This window comes from Erithacus rubecula (assembly GCF_903797595.1).
Source record: "Erithacus rubecula genome assembly, chromosome: 1".
In the NCBI taxonomy this organism is placed as follows: domain Eukaryota; kingdom Metazoa; phylum Chordata; class Aves; order Passeriformes; family Muscicapidae; genus Erithacus; species Erithacus rubecula.
The window spans coordinates 91,072,245-91,095,763 of NC_136658.1; the positions used below are offsets into that span (position 1 = coordinate 91,072,245).

General features: G+C 33.8%; 1 protein-coding gene across 5 annotated transcripts in view; it reads right to left on the reverse strand.

Annotated features, from left to right (window-relative positions):
* Positions 1-23,519, reverse strand: part of NLGN4X (neuroligin 4 X-linked) — a 165,458-nt gene that overhangs the window by 63,357 nt on the left and 78,582 nt on the right. For 3 of the 5 annotated variants that reach the window (XM_079323628.1, XM_079323630.1, XM_079323629.1), the window contains exons 4-5: positions 9,067-9,126; positions 5,434-5,586 (exon numbers count right to left, since the gene is read on the reverse strand). In XM_079323628.1, the coding sequence (XP_079179754.1) occupies positions 5,434-5,586; positions 9,067-9,126 (213 nt within the window). The remainder of the gene's footprint in view (positions 1-5,433; positions 5,587-9,066; positions 9,127-23,519) is intronic. The other 2 variants (XM_079323631.1, XM_079323632.1) reach the window with 1 other exon arrangement.

Here is a 23,519-nt window from a genome sequence, read left to right on the forward strand (position 1 = left end):
TCTCACCATGAGACAGACAATTCAGGCCTTTTCTCTGTAAAAAGATACTAAACACAAATCCCTCTTTTGTATTTTTTCTGCCAACATAATCCTGAAAAATGCACTAAAAGAGTGCTTATAGCTGTGTTGGAAAGATGTTTCTACTTCTAAAAGCATATCCATAAAGACTAAGAATTTAGATAATAAAGAGGAATTGAGCAGTATCTAGATTGGGTGAGTGAGTCATTCAAACCATTCAATTTTTCATAACACCAGAACACACTTTTAATTAGGATATATATTCCCCCCCTCCCCCCATAAATTTCTATTATTTTTGTTAAATAACTCTCTAAATAGCTTTGAAATTGTGAAAATTCAACTCTGTTTTTGAAAAATTAATATGTATAATAAAAAAATCATAATGTTTTCAAAGAATGTAGTGAGGGGTGGGAACTACCATGGGATTTGGTACTTCTGTGTTTTACAGTATTGAATTTTCAATATACAGGAGCACTGCCTCACACTGGGACAATTTAGCAGCTTCCTCAAGCTCCAGTAGCATCTTCAGTCACCACTGTGGTTAGGTAGGAGTGAAAACAGAAACTGCCTAGCTGGGCAGAGGCAGGATCCTCACAAGCCTTGAAGTATACAAGTAATTAAACTCAGCACCACAGCACTCCTCAAACAGTCCCCACTACAATAGTGGAAGGAAAATGTAAATATATTTATTTTACTGTCCTAAAAGTATCCTATGCATGGAATGCATTTTGATAAATGAATACTTATACCTAAAGGGAAAATATTGCCTTCTAAATAACAACAATCCATGTTTTTGATGCATTCATTTTGGGGATCTAGAAATTAGAGAAAATTCTAGAACTCAAAGGAAAGCGATAATTAAAAAGTTAGAAAGTCTTGGGTCCATCTGTCTGTTATTTTGTTATAGTGATACTTAGAGAGAAATAGAGAGATGAGGAAATTATTCCCAGAGCATCTCTGCAGTCCTCTAAGACAGGGAGTATTTTGGCGCTACAGATAAATATTGTTCAGTGCACAATCTAAAGACTTATATTCTAGCCATATGCAAGGAGAAAAGATAAAGATGAAAATATTTGTCTCTATGATTCAGTTAAAATGCTTTATAACCTTGAATGTCCTGATGTTACAGCTACATTTAAAAAAGGGTTTCTTCTGACTCAGATATCTCTCTATTCATTTACTTTAGACCAGAATTTTACATTTCCCAGTTGTCATTGTCGTGCTTTGGGGAAGTGGAACCAGGGATATATACTCTAGGAAGAAGATAAAGATGCTGTCCAGATATGTAGGGATGGGACCAGAGGAGCTAAGGCACAGCTGGAGCTGCATTTGGCAATGAATATGAAGACTGACTATAAGGGCTCTTACAGACATTGCTCAGAAAAGGAAGAAGTATTTCCCACAATAAATACAACACAATGGAAATAATGAAAAATGCCATAAAGAAGATTGAGGTACTGAAACCCTTTTTTTTGCTTCTCTGTTTTCAGTGATAATCTTTCTTCCTACATCTGTCAAATCTTCAAATTTTCAGGCAGAGATTGGAGGAATTAAGTCTCTACCACTGTAGTAGATCAGTTTTTGGATCACCTGAGGAACCTGAGCATATAGAATTCTATGGTACCCAATAAAAAGGTCTTAAGGGAAATACAAGATGTAGACACTAAGGCAATTTCCACCTTCTTTGAAAAGCCAGGGAATCAGAGGAAGGCCTCAGTAAATGAGGGAATATCACATCTGTTTCAAATGTGATCTATGATCACATAAGACCATAGAACAGGTCTTTAAGGAAGTTATACTGAAGCATATGCAAGGCAGAAACGTGACTAGAGACAGCTTCACCAAGGGCAAATCATGTCTGGCTAATCTATAATAATAAGAGGCCATGTACAATAATGTGACACATCAGTGGCAAGCAAAGAGCAATCAGTGTTGTCTGTCTGGATGTTATCTTCCTGTTTTTAAGAAATTTGATAAGATCTCCCATAACATTCTTGACAATGAATAGAAGAAATATGAGTTTTATGTATGGACTGTTGGATGGATATGGAACAGGCTGAATGGCCATGTACTCAAAAGTTGCAGTCAACAGCTAAATATGCAAATGGAAGGTGGAATAACCAGTGCTGTCCCTTAAAGGCTCATACTGGGTACAGTACTATTTAATCACTTCATTAAGGAAACAGACAAGGGGATTAAGTGCACCATCAGGAAGTGTGTGGTTGGCACAAAAATGAGCATTGCACTTGATATATCAGAGGAAAGGGATGCCATGCAGAAGGAGGACTTTGAAAGGCTTGAAAAGTGGACCAGTGGGAACCTCAAGAAGATTAACAGAGCCAAGTGCAAGGTCCTGTACCAGCATTAGAAGAAACTCCAGTACTGGTGATGAGTGAAAGGGCTTGGGGATAATGGTGGATAAAAATATTGCACAATGGACAGCAATATGCACTTGCAGCCCAGAAAGCTAACCACATCCTGGGCTGCATCAAAAGCAGCATGACAAGCAGGTTGATGGAAGTGATCCTGACCCTCTATCTGGTCTTGTAAGGCCCCACCTGGAGTGCTGCATCCAGCTCTGAAAGCCACAGACCAGTTAAGGCAGTTCCCGAGGAGAGCTACAAAATGTTCAGAAAAGTTGAACTGGGACTTGGAGAAGAAAGTGCTCCTAGGAGATCTTATTGGGCCTTTGCAATATACAAAGGGTGGTTACAAGCAAGATGGCCTTAAATCAGGCCTCCAGTGTCAGGACAGGGGGTAAATGAAATGTTTTATGAGGATGGAGAGACACTGGAACAGGCTGCCTAGAGGAGCTGCGGATGCCTCATCATTGAAAATGTTCAAGGTCAGGCTGGATGGAGTTTTGAGTAAGCTGGTGTAAGAGATGTCCCTTCCCATGGTATCAGGGTTGGACTGGATGGTATTGAAAGGTCCATTTCTTGGTTCTATAATTTGTCTGTCTAATGTCATGTTATCTATGTGGTCCTAATACTTTTTCTATCTACTACTATTAATGACACTCAATAGACTGAAAGAAAAAGAATTTAGTGTGTCTCAAGAACAGTACTAACATTTATGAAGAGTGTAAAATCCAGTATTCATGTTCATTCAAGTCAATTTTCCAGAGGAGTTTAGCATTTCCAGCAATTCAGCCCTGAGATCAATTTGATGTATATTCCTTCATTGAAAGGTAGGATAATAGTGGTAGAATTAGACATCTCTGCCATTAACAACAGATTTGTATATGACTTTGTGTATGCACTTACAAATCAAGTGCCATTAAAACACACTAGATTTAAGGAAATATGACATTCAGTAGCCCAGACTAGAAGAAATGGATACAAATATTGTTAATATTCAAATTGTATGTCATAATAACAACATTACATTTTTAACTCTTATGAATAGTCATGTTTGCTTTCCACGTGGTTGTTTTTCTGAAGAAATTTGTGTTTCCTTTTTTGTTTTTTGGTTTTTTTGACTTATGAAGCAAGTCAAAAAATACATGGAATTCACCTAATATCTTCCAAGGTCCAAGAAGAACCTAATAAGTTCTCAATGATCACATTTACATTTTATCCATGCTCATTTGGAAAACAGAATTCCGCTGATTTTTAAGTATGTACATATTTTCTGAATATCTTCTGTTTTTCTAATCAAAACACAGGCTTTTATATAAAAGAATAAATTCCATAGAATCTTGAAAGTTATATTTGCCACTGTTGAGAAGCAATATTTAATGTCAAAAACTGTATTTTTCCTTATATGTCTAAAATCCTGATAAGTATTACTTTTCAGTTTCTCATATAAATGCTCATTTTGTGCCTTTTTTCCTGAATATCACAATTTTTTAAAAATAGCATTCTGACTCTTTCTTCTGGTTTGTTTATTTTCAACATAAATACATAAAATAGGAGTTTACCAATGCTTATATTACCCTTTCCCTTTAGACTTATAAAATACAGAGGGACAGTGAAACATTTTAAACCACTTATAGTGGTTTACACACATCCATGTCCTTCAATAATGCTATTTTTAAGAAACCAAGAGAAAATCTTTTAAATAATCTTTTTTATAGATAAATAACTACTATCAAGATTCTGGGTATAGATGTCATTTGACAACAACCAAAACAACAATTTTTCTTGTGTCTTCAGTTTTTTCTATATATATATTTTTTTTTGTTTTAGTTTTTGCTCATTTTTTGTTTGTTTGTTTGGGGTTTTTGTTTGATTTTTTTTTTGGGGGGTTTGGGGGAGTGGGTTTGGATTTATTTTTGTTGCTTTTGGGAGGTCTTTTGTTGGTTTTGTTTTTGCTTTTTTTGGAGGGGTTTTTTGGGGTTTTTTTCTTGAGTGTCACTGAGTACCAGGACTGCATGCATAAATATATCAATATATCTTTTTAAATTTATGGCTTTACATTTAAATCTGCTTCCATTATAGAGAAAAAGAAAATTATTTAATCAATACTCAAAATCAGGGACAAGAAAAAAAGCTCTCAGTACTCTGATGAACTATAAATTTTTGAAACATGTGAACAGCATGAACAGATAACTCAGCAAAATAAGTCTTCTGTGTTCCAAAACAGTAAATGCCATGATTATAAACCAGCTTTGTTATTAAGGAAAACAAGATCAAAAATCTTTGTGAAAAGACACACAAACAAAATTGCTGTACCTTATGATATGTATCTAAAATGCCAGAAATATGAGCATTTGAGCATTCTATACAAACTATAAGCTTTTTCACTAAGATGTCAAATATTTCTAATGTGTACCTTTATCTGCCATTTTTTAAATTTTATTTTTCTATGGAAAAACTGAACCTCAATAAATAAATAAGCCTTATTTTGGACAAAAGTTTGGTACATGGTATGTAAGGTGATTAAGGAGTGTCTTATATTTTTGAAACTAATGTCAATATACTCCTTAAAACCCCTTAAAACCCCTTGATTGCCTATTACCCACAGCACAAATTCCATCAAGTGTATGTGGCCTTTTATTTTTTGTATGTATCTCTAAAAACCAATTTGCACACAAAAATAATAAATACAAATCAATAGCAACACTTTCCTTCTTCTTGACATTACCAACTGTTTTAAAACTGGGGGGTCTCATTCTTGATCAACTTTCTTCTTTGTTTCTTGTTAATCATGGAATTAAAATTATTTAAGAAAAAGATACTAGTTCTCAAAACATTAAACATTTCCAGTCATTTCTCTCAAAGGTGAAGGCAGTTGTCAAAAATAATGTAGTTTAGACAGTTTCCCTAAAATTGGATAGAATTCAAAATCCATAATTGAGATTGCTCTGTTTTATAATCAAAACTAAGCCAAATATCTATGATTGATCAGTGGAAAAATTCAGCAGTCAAATATTTTTGTACAAATATTTGTATGAAGAAAAGAGTCACTTACCTAAAACCCCCAGTCTGTAATTGATAGTGACAACAATGACATTTCCATAGCTTGCCAGAATGCTGCCATCAATCATATTTCCAGTACCCTCCATGTAAGATCCACCATGGATGTAGACCATAACAGGTTTCTTGCTGTTCTGATCATGAATGTCTGAAAAAATTCAAGTAAGGAAAACACAATAAAGTAATAAAAACATAAGGAAAATGGAATTAGTAATTTTAAAATTACTTTAAATTACAGTGCTTAAAATAGTCTTAATTACTTCCTATGTTTTCAATGTCACCACCACTATACCCACTAGTTTACATAGTTCAGGGCCATCCTACAAGCCTAATATTAATAATTTAAAATTTTAAATTCTATTTCCTCTAAAATGGTCACAGAACACTTCAAATGCATTCAGTATCATAAGAAATTTAATTTTAATAGGAATGTCTTAAAGCCTAAAAAACCAAATTGTGAAGTAATCTTGGATTTTTTAGAATATACCAATTTAGAAATATCTGTGCATCTAATAATAAAATTACAGTAATGATCCATACTTTCCCATTTCTCATGAAACATAATTATTGAAACTTTATTACCAATAGCTCAGTAAGAGATAATATTACAAAATATAACTGTTCTGATAGAAGAAAATGTAGTAGATGTTCCTTCCTTTAAACAGTCCAGGACTTAATAAATAGAGAGGATTTATGTGATCATGGCCCATTTTTTTTTTTTTTTTAATCAAATTATGTCTTTTCTGTTGCACTTTTCCTGGTCTAAGCCTCAAAGAACAGCCTTGAATAATGGTATTGCTGAACTTTCGTATATGTAGAAAATTCCTGACTACTTTTAAAAATATAAACAGTTGGGTCTTTATCTCTAAAAGAAAATTAAATTAAATCGACAAAATTTAAAAAAATTTTGAATGAAAGTTAAATGAAATTGATATTACATACTTAACAGTGAGTTATAAAGAATTGCTAATCAATGATTGGGGTATATTTGGGACCAGATTAATCTAAAAAGCTTGGCTCTTGGTGCCAGTGATAAATCAGAATACCTAAATCTGGAACTTATGTTCTCTACAAAAACAGTGTTAAGAGAGGCTAAGCTCTTTTATAAAGGAGAAGGCAATTCAGCAAGCTGCCATTATAAATACAAATTTAAAAATAATTCCGTGTATCTGCATGGAATCAGAACACTTCTTTCAAGTATGTAGCACAATGAACAAGGACAAAGTCCCTGATTATTCAACCAGGTTTAAAAAAAAAAATCTTTTGTATAGGCATATATTGAAGAGTGGATTAGAGAGGCAAAGAAAAAGCTGAGCTAAATACCTACAGGTCAGGGATCTGGGTTTGAAAACCTTCCAAGGTTCCCTCAGGTTTATTAAGAAATATTGAGACAAAAAATGTGACCAGATAATCTGCGTTTTATATATGTGGAACTAATTAGAGAATACTCCAAGGTAAATTTTGACTGTCATATTCCTATGTCTTTTTTCTTTACTCATGTGTATACACTACTTTAAATATCACCAATTTCCAGCTGAGTTTAGGAATGTCCAGGCTGCAATGTACACCTGTCTACTTGTCAGAGTTTAAGGCTTGTCATTGATTCTGCCTCCTTTCCACTAAAAGATACATCCTTACATGTTGTATTTTAAATGCTGTACTTGAGCAGCAGAACAAAAGTTTTTGTGATAAGATCTTTTTAATTGTGGCTATAAGAGTAGCACAGCAATTAAACGGACACCTTAAAGAAACGAGGTGCATTCTACTGGATCTATTTTTTTATTGTCAGCATTTTCACCAAAGTACATAAAAGGGCTTCTCTGTGAAGGTACAGCTAAACCCTCAAAAAACCTGAAATCAGCAATTATTTAGCAGAATTATTTGTGTTGCTGAATTACCTTTCCTTTCTCTCCCCAAAGTCTCATGGCACAATTTCTGTATTTAATATTTTCTTATTACCTATTTCTGCCTCAGGGTTGAATGTTTCACTGACAAAGTCAATAGAAGGTTTCCCCTTCCCTTTCAATGGCAATATGATTATCTTCAACATAAAGGAAATTAGGTTGATGCATTATATGCTTAGATCTAAAGTGGATACCCTTGTTAAAAACGAAATCTTAATATTTCATAAATTTTTAAAAAGGCTGAATAATAACGTGTTCATAATCTAGTATTTATTTTTAAAGGAATTTTGTTTTTGCTTATTATTTGTCCTTTTACTTTAAAATTAACTTCATAATTTTGCATAGAAATGATAATACCATAATTTGAAAAAAATCATATCTTACATAGAAATAGGAAGGTAATAACCAGAAAATAACAAAGTGATTTTAGAGTACTCTGCACAGTATTTCTGTGTTGCAAGAAAAAGTGTAATTCAGTAGTGAAGGTGGTGGAGTAGAGGGCAACCAGCGTGATTCAAAGACCTGAGGTTTTTATTAAGGTATTTTATATATAGACAGAGCTACAAGAGGCCTGAACTGCCAGGGAAAGAGGTGATAGTACCTACACTGCAGTGTCTATGATTCTAAGAGAAATAGAGAGGATGTGCTCAAAAGTAATTTGAAATTTTGTCAGATGGGAGAAAACAGGAAAAAAGACACGGAATAACATTTTGGATTGGTCAAGCATCAGAAGATTAATAAACACGTTGCTTCAAAGCCAGACCAATAAACTATCCAGAGTTTTTATCTTCTCATTTAATTTGATTTTTTCCCCCTTAATTAGGCAAAAACATGTAAACTGACAATCTAACTTTAATGAAAAGAAAAGGTGAGAATAGATGAAGATTTCATGACTTCTTTCTATTTTGGTGCATCCTAAATAGATTTGTTGTGTCAAGGCAAGGGAAAAAAATGCATTTCCATCTAAAACTTTTTTGGGGCACTTCACTGTGAACTTTTAGCATTTCCTTTCAGGAAACCCAATCTAACTTTGAAAGAAGTCAATGAAAACTATTGTTACTGATTTCAGTGGGAATGTGGTCAGAGTCAGAATGAATGTGTCTCAGAGGCTAGTTGACTACAGGAAAAAACAATAAAGCAACAACAACGGCTTCCTTTATTTGTGTGTCCTGAAATAAACCACATCCTGTGAGAAAAAAATAAATAAGTAAATAAAAATAGCAAAAACAAAGCACAATTCAACTGCATCAATGTACAGCATGTGCACTGGGGAAACAGTGGAAGTGAAAGGAAGGATATATGTGAATTTTTTCATGAATTTCAAACAAGTGAATATACAAAATGTGTAGGAGGGAAAAGAACACATGCATGTCTTTAAATTCCATTTTCTCAACCTAAGAAAGAATAGAGGGGAAAAAATATGTGGTTCCAAATAACATTTATGTTACTCACTTCACATATATTTAGGAATAAATTTTACACCTATGTCACGAAGGAACTGCAGTCATCTATATGCTAATTTAGATTTTAAAAAGAAAAACAATCAAAGTAAATTCTAAAGAAGAAAATAAAGAAGCACACTGATGTGAGCTTCTGCAAATAAAGGACTAAAAATCATGTTGAAATAACAGCAATAATAATAACAATAATCATTCTTATTATAACAAAAATTGAAAAGTTTATGTTCATGCATCAGGGTCAGGCTTTGAAAAAACAAAAAATACCTTCATCTTCACCACGATCATTACTGGTTATATCATCTGCGCTTTTCTTTGTGTTGGCTCCTGGGATCATATTGAGGAGGAGAATAAAGGGAAAAAAGAGAATTCAAAACCAGCAGGTTCTCAAAAATAAAAAACCACTAGTACAAAAAATGTAACAAAAAAATGTCAAAATCTGTTACATTTGAAATTGAAAAACAAAAAAAGATGCAAACTGCACATAAACATAAAATGTCAAGAAGAACAAATTGAAAATATTTGAAAAAAAGTATCATATTCTGTGACAATGCAGTACTTTAGTTAAAAGTGATTTCTGCAAAAAAAAGAAATTAATGTGCTATTAAAAAAGAATAATATAAACCAAAAAAGTATGCTAAAAATCACCAAATTATGTTTTTACATAAGAAATGCAATTTTTTTTTTTTTTTATTCTGTTCTGTAACAGTGAAGAAATAATGCTTTCAGTTACTTTCTTCAATGACTTAACATTTTATTCATCCTTAGTAGAATTTATTAAGAAATAGCCGCAACCTGAATTTTGGATAAAACTAATGCAAATAAAATTATCATTTGAGTTTTACACAACTTGACCGGACCAAGGCAAACCATAAAGACCTCCTTAGAATTTAATCTTGCTTCCCATATGAGTAAAAAGATATTTAAAACAAGAATGTAAATAGAAGTGAAACAGAGTTGAGTTGATCTCAGACATGAAATAGGTCCCAAACCAGCCTTGGTTCAAAATATACCATATTTCATGCTCTTCAGAAAAAACCTAGAAATTGACTGAAAACATTTACTTACCATGATAAAGAACTCACATTTCTTTATTAGAAGACTTAGCAATTAATACATTTTAATTTGTATCCAATATGCTTTCTTAAAATGCTTTTGAGGAGTGCACATGCACACAGGCACACAGGCACACACACACATGTAAACATTTATGCTCATACAGGTCATAGCCTATTCTTATGGGAGCAAGAGGAAATAAACATAGTTTTCACCATGCCCATCCTTGGCCAATACTTCTGTTTTCTGACTAAAACAATAAAAATACACCAAGCTATTCTTGCTCCTGGCATTCTATTATACTCTGCTTTCTCCTGTAGCAACTAACCCTCTGTAATGTAAATTACTTGATAAGGAGTGAAATACAAAGAGGAAACTCAGTTTATAATTTAGTTTAGAAATTAACACAACTACTAAAGAAATAAAATGGTTTAAGCTCTCTAATAATTCTCTCTAATAATTTTCTTGAATTTTCTTTATTTTGAAGTACTTTTTCAAGTCATGTTGAAAAAGAACAGTATATTTTATGTATGAAGTCTAAATTTATCACATTGTATTTAAATAATTATTATTTACTCCTTTTATTTCCCTATTTAAATTCTGCTTTTTAACTATATTTATATCCCTCAAAATCCAAGGTTTCAATTAAATCTTAGTCCATGATTGTAAGACAGAATATCCTTATTATTACTAAAGTATTTAAGAATTTTAAATATATATGGTTTTGGAATCAGTGTACTATTTTATTTGTGCTCTGGATACACCTTTTCTACAGGCATTTTCTGGAAGCTCTATCACTATGTATGCAGTGATGATGATAAGTGAGCAAAAATGTGAAAAGCAGTGACTGATACTCTATCTCCACATAAATCTCCATTTCAATGCTGTTGTACAAAAGATATTTTTATGCAGTACACCAGTGGATCCATTAGATATATCCAATACATAATTGACTAAGTAAATGAAACATAGATGTTTTCTAATCTCTACTTTCAGAAGTAATAGATACTCATAATCTCAGTTATTATCCGTGTTTTGTCCTTTTATTCAATATTGTCCCCAATTACTTATAGCCCCATGAAGGCTGGATACTTTCTCAGGTGATACACAAATAAAGTAAATTTTGTATTTAAATAAACTAAATACTCAACCTTGCCCTTAAACTATTTTTGATTCATGTAAAATATTTATGAGAAATATTATTTATTGGCAATTAAATACATATAGAAACAAGTTGGAATGCAAATAACAAATTTCAAGACTAGTTTTCCCAGGAAGGTAGTCTTTTAATTGTTTAATATAAAATATGATCATCATATGAAAAATATAAAATCAACTATCACAAATTTTTATTCCTATGAACTAAAAAAGCTCAAAATCAGTGTGACCCCATATATGCAGTACCTGTAGACAAAAACTGTGTGCATAATTATTAGGACTGTAATTCTAATTTTAAGTATTTTTGAGTGAAAGAAGTAGTTGTGCCCCAAAACATTTTAATTTGGGTACTGTCTCACCCCAAAATCTTCAATACACATATGAATAACATTTGATAGGATTTTCTCTTTAATGTGCTTCCCAATGGGACTCCGTCTCAGTGTATTTCTGAAAAAAGCAACACAAGTGTAATGAGAATTTAGAAAATGTGCTCACATCATGCTATTAGATGTATCATCTAACAAAGTATGTGACATAAGGTAATCTGTGATACTTGAAACATCCATTATTCCTTTTCAATTACTTCAAAGATGTAAAATAATGTGTTGTAATCGATTTTCAAAAGAAATTTCTATAACTTATAATGTATTTATTTACAATGTGAGTGGGAATGCTGTTTTTCTTTTGTGTTGTAAGATAATTTTCCTGTTGGCAACTGGAATGCACTTTTGTAACTAAGTTCTTGGGTTTGAGAGGGCTTTATATTAATTTTGATATCTGGTAAAATGGATTACATCAATGAGTTCTCAAACCAGGTTTCTATTTCAGATTGGATTTTTTTCATACTGTGCACACCAGTCATAAAATCATGTAATTGTTAAGGCTGAAAAAGATCATCAAGTCCAATGTGGCCCTAAGTGCCACATCTATATCTTTTAAACACCACCAGGGATGGTGACTCAACAACTTCCCTGGACAGAGTGTTCTAATGCTTGACCACCCTTTCCATGAGGAAGTTTTTCCCAATATCCAATTTAAACCTCTGCTGGTGAAACTTGAGACCATTTCATCTCACCCTACGTCTTGTTACTTGGAAAAAGAAAACGACCCCCACCAAACTCCTTTCAGGTAGTTGTAGAGAGTGATAAAATGTCCCCTGAGCTTCTTATCCTTCAAGTTAAACACCCCCAGCTCCCTCAGCTTCTCCTCAAACATGTGGTCAGATGCTTCACCACCTCTGCTGTCCAATGACAGAGCACTGCAGTGCCTCAGTGCTCTCCCTGCAGTGAGAAACACAAACATGAGCACAGAATTCGAGGTGCAGCCTCACCAGTGCCAAATACAGGGGGACCATTGCTGCTCTGGTCCTGCTGGCCACACTATTGCTGGTACAAGCCATGTGGGTGGTAATGCTAGTGTGAAACAGTCTGAGGAGAACAGATTTTATTGCTGGAATTATTTCAGTAGCTCCCAAACCACCTAAAATACGCAGGAGCATCACTTAGAAAAATTATATGAATCTTTCAAAAATATAAGCTTCCAGAAATATACTATCTTACACAGAGAGCAAAAATTGGAATTTTTGAATCATGTTGTGGGGTTTTTTATGAAAAATGTTAATTCATTTGTCCTTAGATTTTTAAAAAAATAGTCCATGTCATAACGTAAAAAAAGTTTCTTTGCCTCTAAGGTTAGTTTAAGGTTGCATTAATCTAGGAGACTGAATGGAATTATGACTCGAAAACTCCCATTGCTCAGAAAAATTGCCTGCCTGCAGCAGCTGATTGTCCCAGATCAACACTTCCCTCTGCTTTGGAGCTTCTTTTGAGTGCTCATGGTTGGGCCAATTTTTTCCCCATATCTCATGTTCTCCTTATCCCAAATCACAGCAGCAGCAATTTTAACCTTCAGTTCCCATACATCTAGTAAATATTATCACTGTTTTATAGGATTTGGCCCCTCTGCAGTCTAAGAACTGCTTACTCATTCATCCCACATGAAACACAGATGGTAAATTTCAACAGCAACCTGGGGTCCAGCAGTAGTAGTAGTAATGATCTAGTGCATTAAAGACTGAATTCCCTGAGAATTTCTATTGACTAACCCGGTGTTTGACCAGAGTTCCTGGATTTTGAAGTTTGCATTTCACTTTTCATGAAAAGTAACTGAGAAAGTAACTGAAAAGTAACAGAGAAAAATGTTTCCAAGTGCAAATAGAATGAGATTTCTTTTTCCGAATTGTCAAGGTTAGGAACTATTTAATTGCATATCTTAAATATGCTGTAGAGAGCTTAGCTCTACTGAAGAATACATTTGTATAAAAGTTCCTAGTTTAGAAAAATATCTTACTGCTAATGAAAATTACTAGAAAAATATGTCACTTTGTAATGAATATATGAAAGGCTGGGTGACCTCTTTCCATTTGTCCTGAGTGAAGAGAGCATGGTGCAATGCATTACTGAACTCTGCCAAACACCTTTTGTGAAGGATTTTTCTTCTTTTTCATATATATGTACATATATAAGCTGTTTTGAAAATAACTTCAGCCAATATGGTCATAATGAAGAAGAGTTTCACGTAGGCTACGTTTTTTCCTCTCTTAGAAGGACTGCAAGCAATGCAATTGTAAACATTAAGTCAGCAAACATCTCTAAAAGGTTTTGATTTTGAAAGACTGATCAATGTGTTAATAAAGTATTAAAAATTAGTTGATTTTTTTTTATCTATGGATGTACAGTCACCTTGTACTTCCAGATTTGTTCTCAATGCCATGCACAAATCTATCATAAATGAAGCCACCCTGCTGTAAGCATATCCTTTGGCTCACATTTCCTTTGCATAATGAATAAAAATCTCATTCAGAAACAGACTTTCTGTTTTTGCAAGTTGTCCCAGTAGTATTGACAATTTATGTTACAACTTCATTCAGATAATATAAGTCACAAATATGTAATATAGGCAGATCCCATGCATACAGTTTACCAGGCTTGCATATTAGGTATTCACTCTGAAGCCTCTAATGGCAGAAAAAATCACCCAAAACTGGTTAAGCTGATGCCATTTCTTTGCATTTTGCATGCAATTGCTCCATCTGTCACACAGTATACCTTTTGACCCCATTTAAATTTGGAAAAGGGCTCAGTTTTCTAAAATCACACAGCACATTATTAGTTGTATGACCTCCCAGTTTCACATAGCACATGCTTAACCTTCTGGAAATTTCCAGCTCAAACCAGATTAATACAGGATTTAACAGTCACTTTCTCAGTGATATGTCTTTTTTATACAGTCATTTTATTAGAACTATAAAGCTCGTGTTTTCCCATCCCATGAAAAATATTACAATTTTACAATCAGGTAAGTCAACAGTTCATTACAGTTTCAAGAGCACATTCAAAAAGCAAAATTTTCTTTCAGCACTTCTCCTAAGACTGGTGGGATAACCTTGAGGCTCATCTAGTGTGCAAGACTTGAGTCATTTCATGTCCAAAACAAGGGTCCATCATTGGGATGGACAACACTCTACCTTGCTCATCCCTATGGCCAAGGCTCTCCAGGAACCTTTTTAGTTGTAAAAAAGAAGTTCTAACTTGGCAGCTGAAGAAAGACTAAATGAGGCATTTGACACTTCAAATAGAGTGAGGAAAATGATTTTTAAAATTTCAGCTTGTTAAAGTGATGTAGAAGTTGACTGTGGATCCCCTATGCTAGGAAAGATCACAAAGGCAGGCAATATATCTTATGTATATCCAAATACATATCTAAACTTGTTGTTTGGAAGTCTGTTCATTTAACCAGAGAAAGAAAAATATATTCATATTGTCTGAATTCAAACAACTATTTTTCTTAACTGAATAATGGCAACATGTGTGTAATTGAGTGTGGGTGTAGACATATAAGTAAATATGTACACATAAATGCACATGAGAAAGCTCTATACAGCTAATCAGTTACCAGAAAGAAACTAGTTTTATTTTCTGGCACTTCCTCCCCATAATTATATTAAAATTAAGTTATAATACATCAACAATGTGCATAACTCCAGCAAACAGCCATGTTTAATGACTTCCATGAAGTCCTTAGCCATAAATTAGACACCTCCTAATTCTTTCCTTAATAATATAAAGACTTAGATTCCTGCTGTTCTAGGTAGTTTTCAATGTGAAACTCAATGAAAGCTCAGAAATTTGCTTATATTTGCCTGAATGAAATGTGTTTAGCTTTGTTTTAATTCCCATATTATCACTGAATAGCAGAAGACACATGATTAAAGTAGCCATTATTATAATGCCATTTATAACAAGAAAACAAAAAAATTTGGTTTACTAGTGCTAGCTCTGTAAAGCAGCAACATTTTTCTAAGGAGCATGCAAGATAATTCAATTCATGTTCCTAATCACTCCATCTGCAACACACACAAAAATTATTTGGATTCCAGAGAAAACACATAGATGTTGCTGCATATCCAGGAAATGTTCCTTTTCAAGAAAAGAGAATTAAAAGACAGTTGTGTGTGGATATCCATAGTTGAATGGACTGTAAAGAAGATCAGCTGAAATCCCTACAGTTTTGTGTTCCATGCATTAGCAAGGATTAAATCGAAAAGAAAATGCTGTTTCACAAGATTTTTCAAAGAGTTTCAGAGAACCAATACAAAAGCTATTGAAAAAAAAAAATTCTGAGGTTGAAAAAGAGGTTGCATAAAATATATGGGATTGTCATTATCTCAGTTCTGTACTCTACTCTGCCTATAGATTTCATTCACCTGATTACACAAACCTTTTCAGAAAAAAAAAAACTCCTTGAATCTTTCTGAGCATTAACTGTTCCATGCATAATGAGAGTGAGATGATATTGTACAAATGGCAGTATGCTGAATACTGCTCTTACCAAATAAAGAGAGAAATAATGATTAGTCTGTGCTCTTAATTATGTGCTTCCCACAAGATGCTTTCCTGGACAATAGTAGGTGCATTAAATCAGTCCATCATTAATTTTTGCATGCTTTAAATGAGGTTTAATTTTTCAATAAGTCAATGCAGGACAATGAACTTTATGAATTGTCACACAGGGTGACTTTAGGGTCCCACATAATTATACAAAAGACTACAATCACTTTTCAGAAGTAGGGATGTTTTGAAGACAATTACTCATTATGATTTAATAAAAGTTATTAGATCTGTGATTTATATTGGAGTTCCTTTCCTTATAATTTTTTCCACACCAGTATGCTGACATGGACAACTCAACGAAGAAATTATAATATCCAACAGATTCTGAGGTAGAGAAAATCTTTAGACTATCTCTATAGATAGTATCTATTTTGATCACTAGTTTAGGACCAAAAAGAGTTTACAAAAACAGCAGCAAGTTATTACTCAGGAGGGATGTTGTTATATGAAGTTTTGGCTGGTCTATCTGCTGATTATACTATTCTCTGTTAAACAAATAACTGATATAGATCTTATTCCATGTATGTTATGAAAGGAATTTTCCTATATACTATATTTTTGGAAAGTGAGAGATTTATTTTGAAAAGACTTCTAAAAATAGGCCTATGATGAAGATAAATACTGACACTTATACTGTACACATGTTATGGTTACTGAAGGAAACACACTTAAATGTCATTTCTTTTTCTGAAAATATTTGCATCTAGTAAGACTGTATTTATTCATCCTGGAAAGGAATTTATAAAAAGAATAAATTTTTATTTTAACACCTGTTAATTCATTTTGGCACACTTCTTATCTCCTAAACTTTCTTTGAATAAAAATTGCCAATAATAAGAATTTTTACAGCTATTGAATTAACATTTAACATATTGTTCATATTCATCTTATTATTAATAAAATTATTATTATTTTAGAGCAGTCGTACCTAAAATAGAAATGAGTAGCCACATAAATTCACTAATAGTTTTTACAAGGGTTTTTGTAATACAAGTTACACCATAACTAGAACTTGCTGTCTTCTAAATAGAGTGCATTGCTTTGACACAATCTATAATGGCTCAAAAGAAAGAGGGCATTGTAAAGCCTATCCTTTCAGTGACCTCCAACAAATAAGAGGAGTGTTTCTTGCACTTCCAGTGTAACTGAAACTGCTTTATTTGATGGAAAACTGGATGAAGCCTGAAATGCTTTCTGATTCAATAATGAAAGACTAATTAACAACATAAAACTATCATATAGTTTAATTAATTCAGATATAAGCATTTTTCTGTGCAAGCATCAGTTGAAACGCTGTCAGTTTGAAATCATAGGAGTGACCTCAAATAGCTGACATTTCCCTGCTGAAGTGATGCACTTGTGAAAGTGTGAATGTAGTAACACTGTGTCCTAGTTTCAGCTGGTATAGAATTAATTTTCTTCATAGCAACTTGTGCAGTGTGGTATTTTGAATTTAGTATGAGAATTATGTTGATAACACACTGATGTTTTAGTTATTCCTGATTAATGCTTGCCCTAAGTCAAGGACTTCTCAATTTCCCATGCTCTGCTAGTGCACAAGAAACCAGAGGAGCATGGCCATATATAGGTAGGGTCTATAAGTCCCTATACTACCAATATCTAAAGGGTGAATCTTTCAAATACACTTAAGAAAAATAAGTACCTATATGCCATTTAAAATTACTGTGAATGAACCCTCTGGGCAGACAAGTGAACACTGCAAGCACGAACTCTGCATTTAAGTATACTGGTGAAGTTGTTTGTGCAAATTCTCCCTTTGGACATTTGTAGGAAGCTGTGAACTGAATAATCAGCTCTTAAGAATACATCTAATTATTTGATGCAGCTATTTAATTCTTCATTTTGAAGACTAGTTCAATTTGTGGTTGCCTTTGGAGAATTCAGGTAGCAATTGTGTTTGTTATGTCAGTGGATCCTGTGAAACAATAATTTTATTCCATTGTGATAGATAATAGTTTGGCACCATATTTTGATGCTTACTGGATCTTTGACCCTTTAGTTTTTATCTGGAAATCTTGGGAGTCTTGGTTACAGGTAAATAGAAGGTCCATATGAGACATCCGATGGAGATAAAAACTTTTCTGGGTTTTGGGGTTATTTTGTTTGGCTGGTTGGTTTGGTTTAGGTTTAGCACATAGCTATATTTTCAGGGTTTTTTCTCTACTACATTTTAATGACATCTTCATCTGCACAAAACAAGGCATTAAATCCTACTGAAATTAATTATACCAAACCAAATAAACAATTAGACTATCAAATAAATAAGTTGTTAAAAAAAGAGTATAAGTTTAAAAGATGGAATAGTACATACTATAGCTGTTTGTGGGAAAATTAGAGTTAAGTTGTATATGATGAAAAGCTTTACAATGTGAAATATGAATATATAATTATTCTGATACTTCCCAAAATTATATGGGTACATAAAAGATTTTCCCTAGAATTGAATAACAGATATATAGGAAATAAGACAGAACCTTGAATATAAAGGTCATGTAAATATTTTATTCATTATTACTCATTACTGAAAATTTATAAGACTTTTCAAAACAAAAATTAGTGTCTTTATCCCAAACAACTGGTAATAACTTTTTGTCATCAACTTGGTAAGATTTTTTGTTTTCACAGAAAAATATTAGGGAAGAGGAATGAGGAAGGGGAAAGCACAGACAAAACCTGGAGCATTCTGTATTATCTACAGTTTAACTACTTCCAAGCAGTCGTTTTGGGCATATTTCAAAACTGTGGTATTTTATCTGCAATATTAAAGTGGAACACAGGCCATTTTCTTTTATACATGCTATATAATTCTTTATTATATTAAGCTAGCCTCATAACTGGTGGTCAGAATAATGACTTAAACTCAAAATTCAGCAGCACAGCACTGAGTTCACTAGTATCTGATCTGTCTAAACTCCATTATTTAAAAATATCAGTTGGTTTTGAATAATATGTGGATTATATATCTGTACTGGTGAGAAAATCTTTTGTCTATTGAACAAACTGGATAAGACTCGTATCTCATTTTGACTTTCCATTTTGCACTGTTCCAAGCATAATTCACATTTTGTACTTTCAGTGTTGGGGCCCATGCTTTACTCAAAGTTTAGAAATTAATAACAGGGGCTTGTCAATTATAATTATCTGACAGAAGTAGGAAATTAGAAGCAAGTAATAAAAAGCCCTTTTTGATGTAAATGCTACATGGCATGTGCCATTTGATACAATACAAAACAATAGAATTATATAATATCAATATTGTATTATGTGATTTACTATTCCATCTGAAGAAAGGCAAGTTAAATTTTGCATTTTATAGGAATTATATATGAACTACATGGAATTAGATGTGAAATGATACAGCTTATGCATGCAACAACTTCTGAGAAATTGAATTCCAGTCATCTTTGACTAAATATAAGTAGTTCTTGTGAAAGGCAACAGGTCAGGTTTTTCTTCTTTTGACTTATCTAAGCAATAGTATTTTAGATGTGCTGATGTTATCTGTTGTCATATGCACCTTCAAGTCCTACAGAAGAAAACCCATTAGCTCTGCATTTGTATTCAGCTGTAGAAGAGAGCTGAATGTTTCCTTTTCTCAATCAGTGCAATTTACAATTTAAAACACCTACCATCTATTTGAGGAAATTAACTATAATTGGCGGTTTTGCTCAGGAAAATAAGCCACAGAGCATGAGTCTGTTGAAGGTCACTGACAAAGGGATTTAGCAAGGTTGTCTGAAGGTAAAATTGGCACAACATCCGTTCCAATTATACCTGCCTGTATGCTGTTGTTACTCTGTCAGTCATACCAATACTGAAACACACTTACACGAACAAACCAGAAATGCTGGCACCACAGCCAAATTTCCTACCACTAATGGCAGCAAGAAGAAGGTATCAGATGTAATAGCACAGCAAAAAACAGATTGCTGTGATCAAATCTGTCAGGGTTTCCTCCTGGCACCAACCAAACCTCCTGTCCAAGCTCAAAGTCTCCTGACAGAAACTACGTGGTGTAGCAGATGAACTTACCCTGTGCCTTTAAACTCTCCCCTCCCCACTAAAGAACACTCAGTTTCTGCCAACTGTTTTTCTCCTGAGGCATAATTTGAAATGAACAAAAGCACCAGGTGAAAGGTGATTTTTGTAGTAGTTGTTCCTGCTGGACAGCTGCCAAAAGGCAAATTCCATTAGTTCCACTGTATGTGTATGTGGTTGTACGTGTGTGTCTGTGTGACATTTGCCAAGTTCTCACACTCTTTTTAGGCTTTCATGCTTGGATCCTTTAGCAACAGAGAAAATACCTGAGAATGTCCTTTGTACTCTATTTTACTTTCCAGGCACCACTGTGGATAATTTCATATTTCTTCCCAGTAAGCCCTGATGAAATTTGCCATAGAAAGTGAAAAGAAAATCATCAGTACATTAGGCCTGACTAACCCAGTGGCCTTCCATGATTATTATGGAATAAGGGAAAAGCTATAGATATTATCTATCTCTGCTTCTGAAAGGTGTTTTCCTTAAAACAATCTTGCTGATAAATTGGGGAGTTAAACATTTGATGGAAGATCTGGGTTTGGATTTGGATTTGGATGGATTAGAAATTGACCCCATGGCTGCTGATAAAAATGGTCAACAGCTCAATGTCCAAGTGGAAACCAGTAACAGTGGTGTTTCTCAAGGCTGTGCACTAGGACCAATACTATTCAATATCTCTATCAATGACACAGTGTGATTGAACATACCATCAAAAGTGTGGACAGCACCAAGCTGTGTAGTACATGGAAGAGAAGGGCTGCCAGCCAGAGGGACCTTGGCAGCCTGGAACAATCAGCCAGTGTGATCCTCATGGAATTCAACAAGGCCAAGTGCAAGGTCCTGCACCTGCGTCTGAGCATTTATTTCAGTATCAGTAGATAAATGGATTGAGAGCAGCCCTGAAGAGAAGGATTTTGGAATACTGGTGGATGAAAAAATTGGACATAAGATATGGGCTTGCAGCCCAGAAAGCCAATCAAAATCTTGGCTGTATAAAAGCAAGCATGTTCACCCTTTCCAGGGGCTTATTTTGGTTTTATTTTGCGTGCTTTGTAAAATCTCTGACACATTAGATTTGGAGCAAGTTTAATAATTCTTGCAACAAATCTAGGAGGGGACATTCTGTAAAATATCATATAGAGTTCAACAAACAATATTCTACATTTTAGCATTTCAAAATAAACTCCTGCTGTCATCCATATTTTAACTCTGGTGATATAATTTTCCTCATGATCAAAGTGCTCTGCCCTTTTCTGTCCCATATTGACTTCACTACATTTCATTTTAGTATCTCATTTCACAGGTCTCTGCATAAATTTCCCTTGGAAGCTTATTACAGATTTTTGTAAAAAGCAGCAATTCTGGTAACAACCCTTAATTTGTGATTCAGACTCTTGCCTTTGAAAATAGATTTCAAATTCATTAATATCAGCAGTATGGTACAAACAAGATCATTAAAGTAATTGATAATGTTCCCTCTCTCAAGAGTAGCTCTCAGATTTTCACACCAAGAAACCAACATCATCTGACAAATTCTTTTCTTCCAACACTTCCTTCTTTGCTTCACATGTTTTTGCATCCTGTGACACCATTCTTTTTTTTCATAGTGGTTAAGCTTTCTAAAGTCATGTTCTTATATTTTCCTTACAAGAATTTATTCTTTTTCTTCCCTCATTTTTTTTTAATGTTATTATGTTTTAATTTGTCAATTAACTTTACCCTAGAATCTTGCTTAACTATTCACAATACATACTTTCCTACCTCTGCTTGTTTTGGTTGGGGTAGAGATAATTTTCTTTCCAGTAGCTTGCATGGGTAATGTTTTGGGTTTGTGCTGGAAACAGTGTTGGTAACACAGGGATGTTTGAGCTATTGCTGAGCAGAGCTCGCACAGAGTCAAGATCTTTTCTGCCTCTTGCCCCACCCTACTCCACCAGTGTGAGGGCTGGGGATGCACAAGGAGCTGGGAGGGGACACAGCCAGGGACAGAGGACCCTGACTGACCCAAGGAATGTCCCACTCTATATGGCTTCATGCTCAGCATATAAAGCAGGGCATGGAGGAGGAAGGCAGGGGGATTTTCAGTGTCTTCCAAAGTCACTGCTACATGTGAGAGATCCCAGGTTTCCTGGAGATGGCTGAACAATTGCATGCACATGGGAAGCAGTGAATGAATCCCTTGTTTTGCTTTGCCTGTGTGCACAACTTTTGCTTCATCGATTAACCTGTCTTTATCTCAATCCATAAATTTTCTCACCTTTACCCTTTTGATACGATCCTCCATCCCACTGGGGGAGGAATGAGTGAGCATTGAGTGAGCTGGCTGGGATTTACCAGGTCAACACTCTAGAATATAAAAATTAATTCAATCTCACTCTGTCTTCAGTTATTCTCCCTCTTTCAGCATTCAGTAATAATCGAATGATATTTCAGTTTCTCTAGCAATTCTTGTTAATATCACCTTGTTCTACTCTTTTTCTTCTCTATGTATCTAGTTTTACAAAAAGCAACAGACAATATTCATTTCTCTTAAAGCAATCAGGAATTAAAGATGTATAAAAGATAGTTAAACAAGACATATTTTGATAAACTGAACTGTCAGAAGAATTATTACTACCACCTATATCCTTAGACACATAAATTATAAACCAGTATGTTATTCCCAAAAGAGAATAAAATTATTGATTTGACAGTGAAATGCTTCAGTGTCTAATTAGAATAAATTACTACAAGAGATTAGTAGGAACATATAACATGTATATATATATCAAAATCAAGGAAAAAATGTTGATAAAATTCATTTGTGTTTTCAAAAAAGAAACTATCATAAACCTTTTTCCATGAGATATTGAGAACATAATTATTCATGGAGAAAGAGGTGAAGTAATGTGATGGAATTTTAAAAAGCAACACAGGGTATGTTATATTGTAACCAGAGGGAAATTTTCAATCTAGCAAAACATTAACGGTCTTGTGAAATATTCTGTATATTAAGCTGATGTTGTTTAATATTCTGTTAATGACCTGGAAAAGAGGATGAATTATCATATTGTACAATTTGCCAAGCATAGAAACTACATGAGCCAAGGCTAGAAAGAATATTAATATCTTCAAAGGCAGTTTATAAAGCTAGGGAAATGAGGGAGCTATGTTTTTTAAACTTAAGGAGCTACATTTTTTAATTTAAGTAGCAAAACATCTAAATGCCTGTAAAATATGAGCCATTCACTCTGCAGTTTGTGGGGATAAACAATGCCTGCCCCACTTTGGGACAATTTCAAACAAGGTGTACTTCTTTCTCTTTTTTTTTTCTTTCTGAGTAAAAAGTAAACAGTACAGTGCTGGATGTACTTCTAAAGTAATATGTTTAAAAACTAATAGTCATGCTCAGTAGTAGCAATCACTGGAGCCTGATACATGATTGTTAGATTCCAGATTATACATCACTTCCAAGGAAAAAGGCTTGAGCATTACCCTAGTGATGAAAACCTTAAA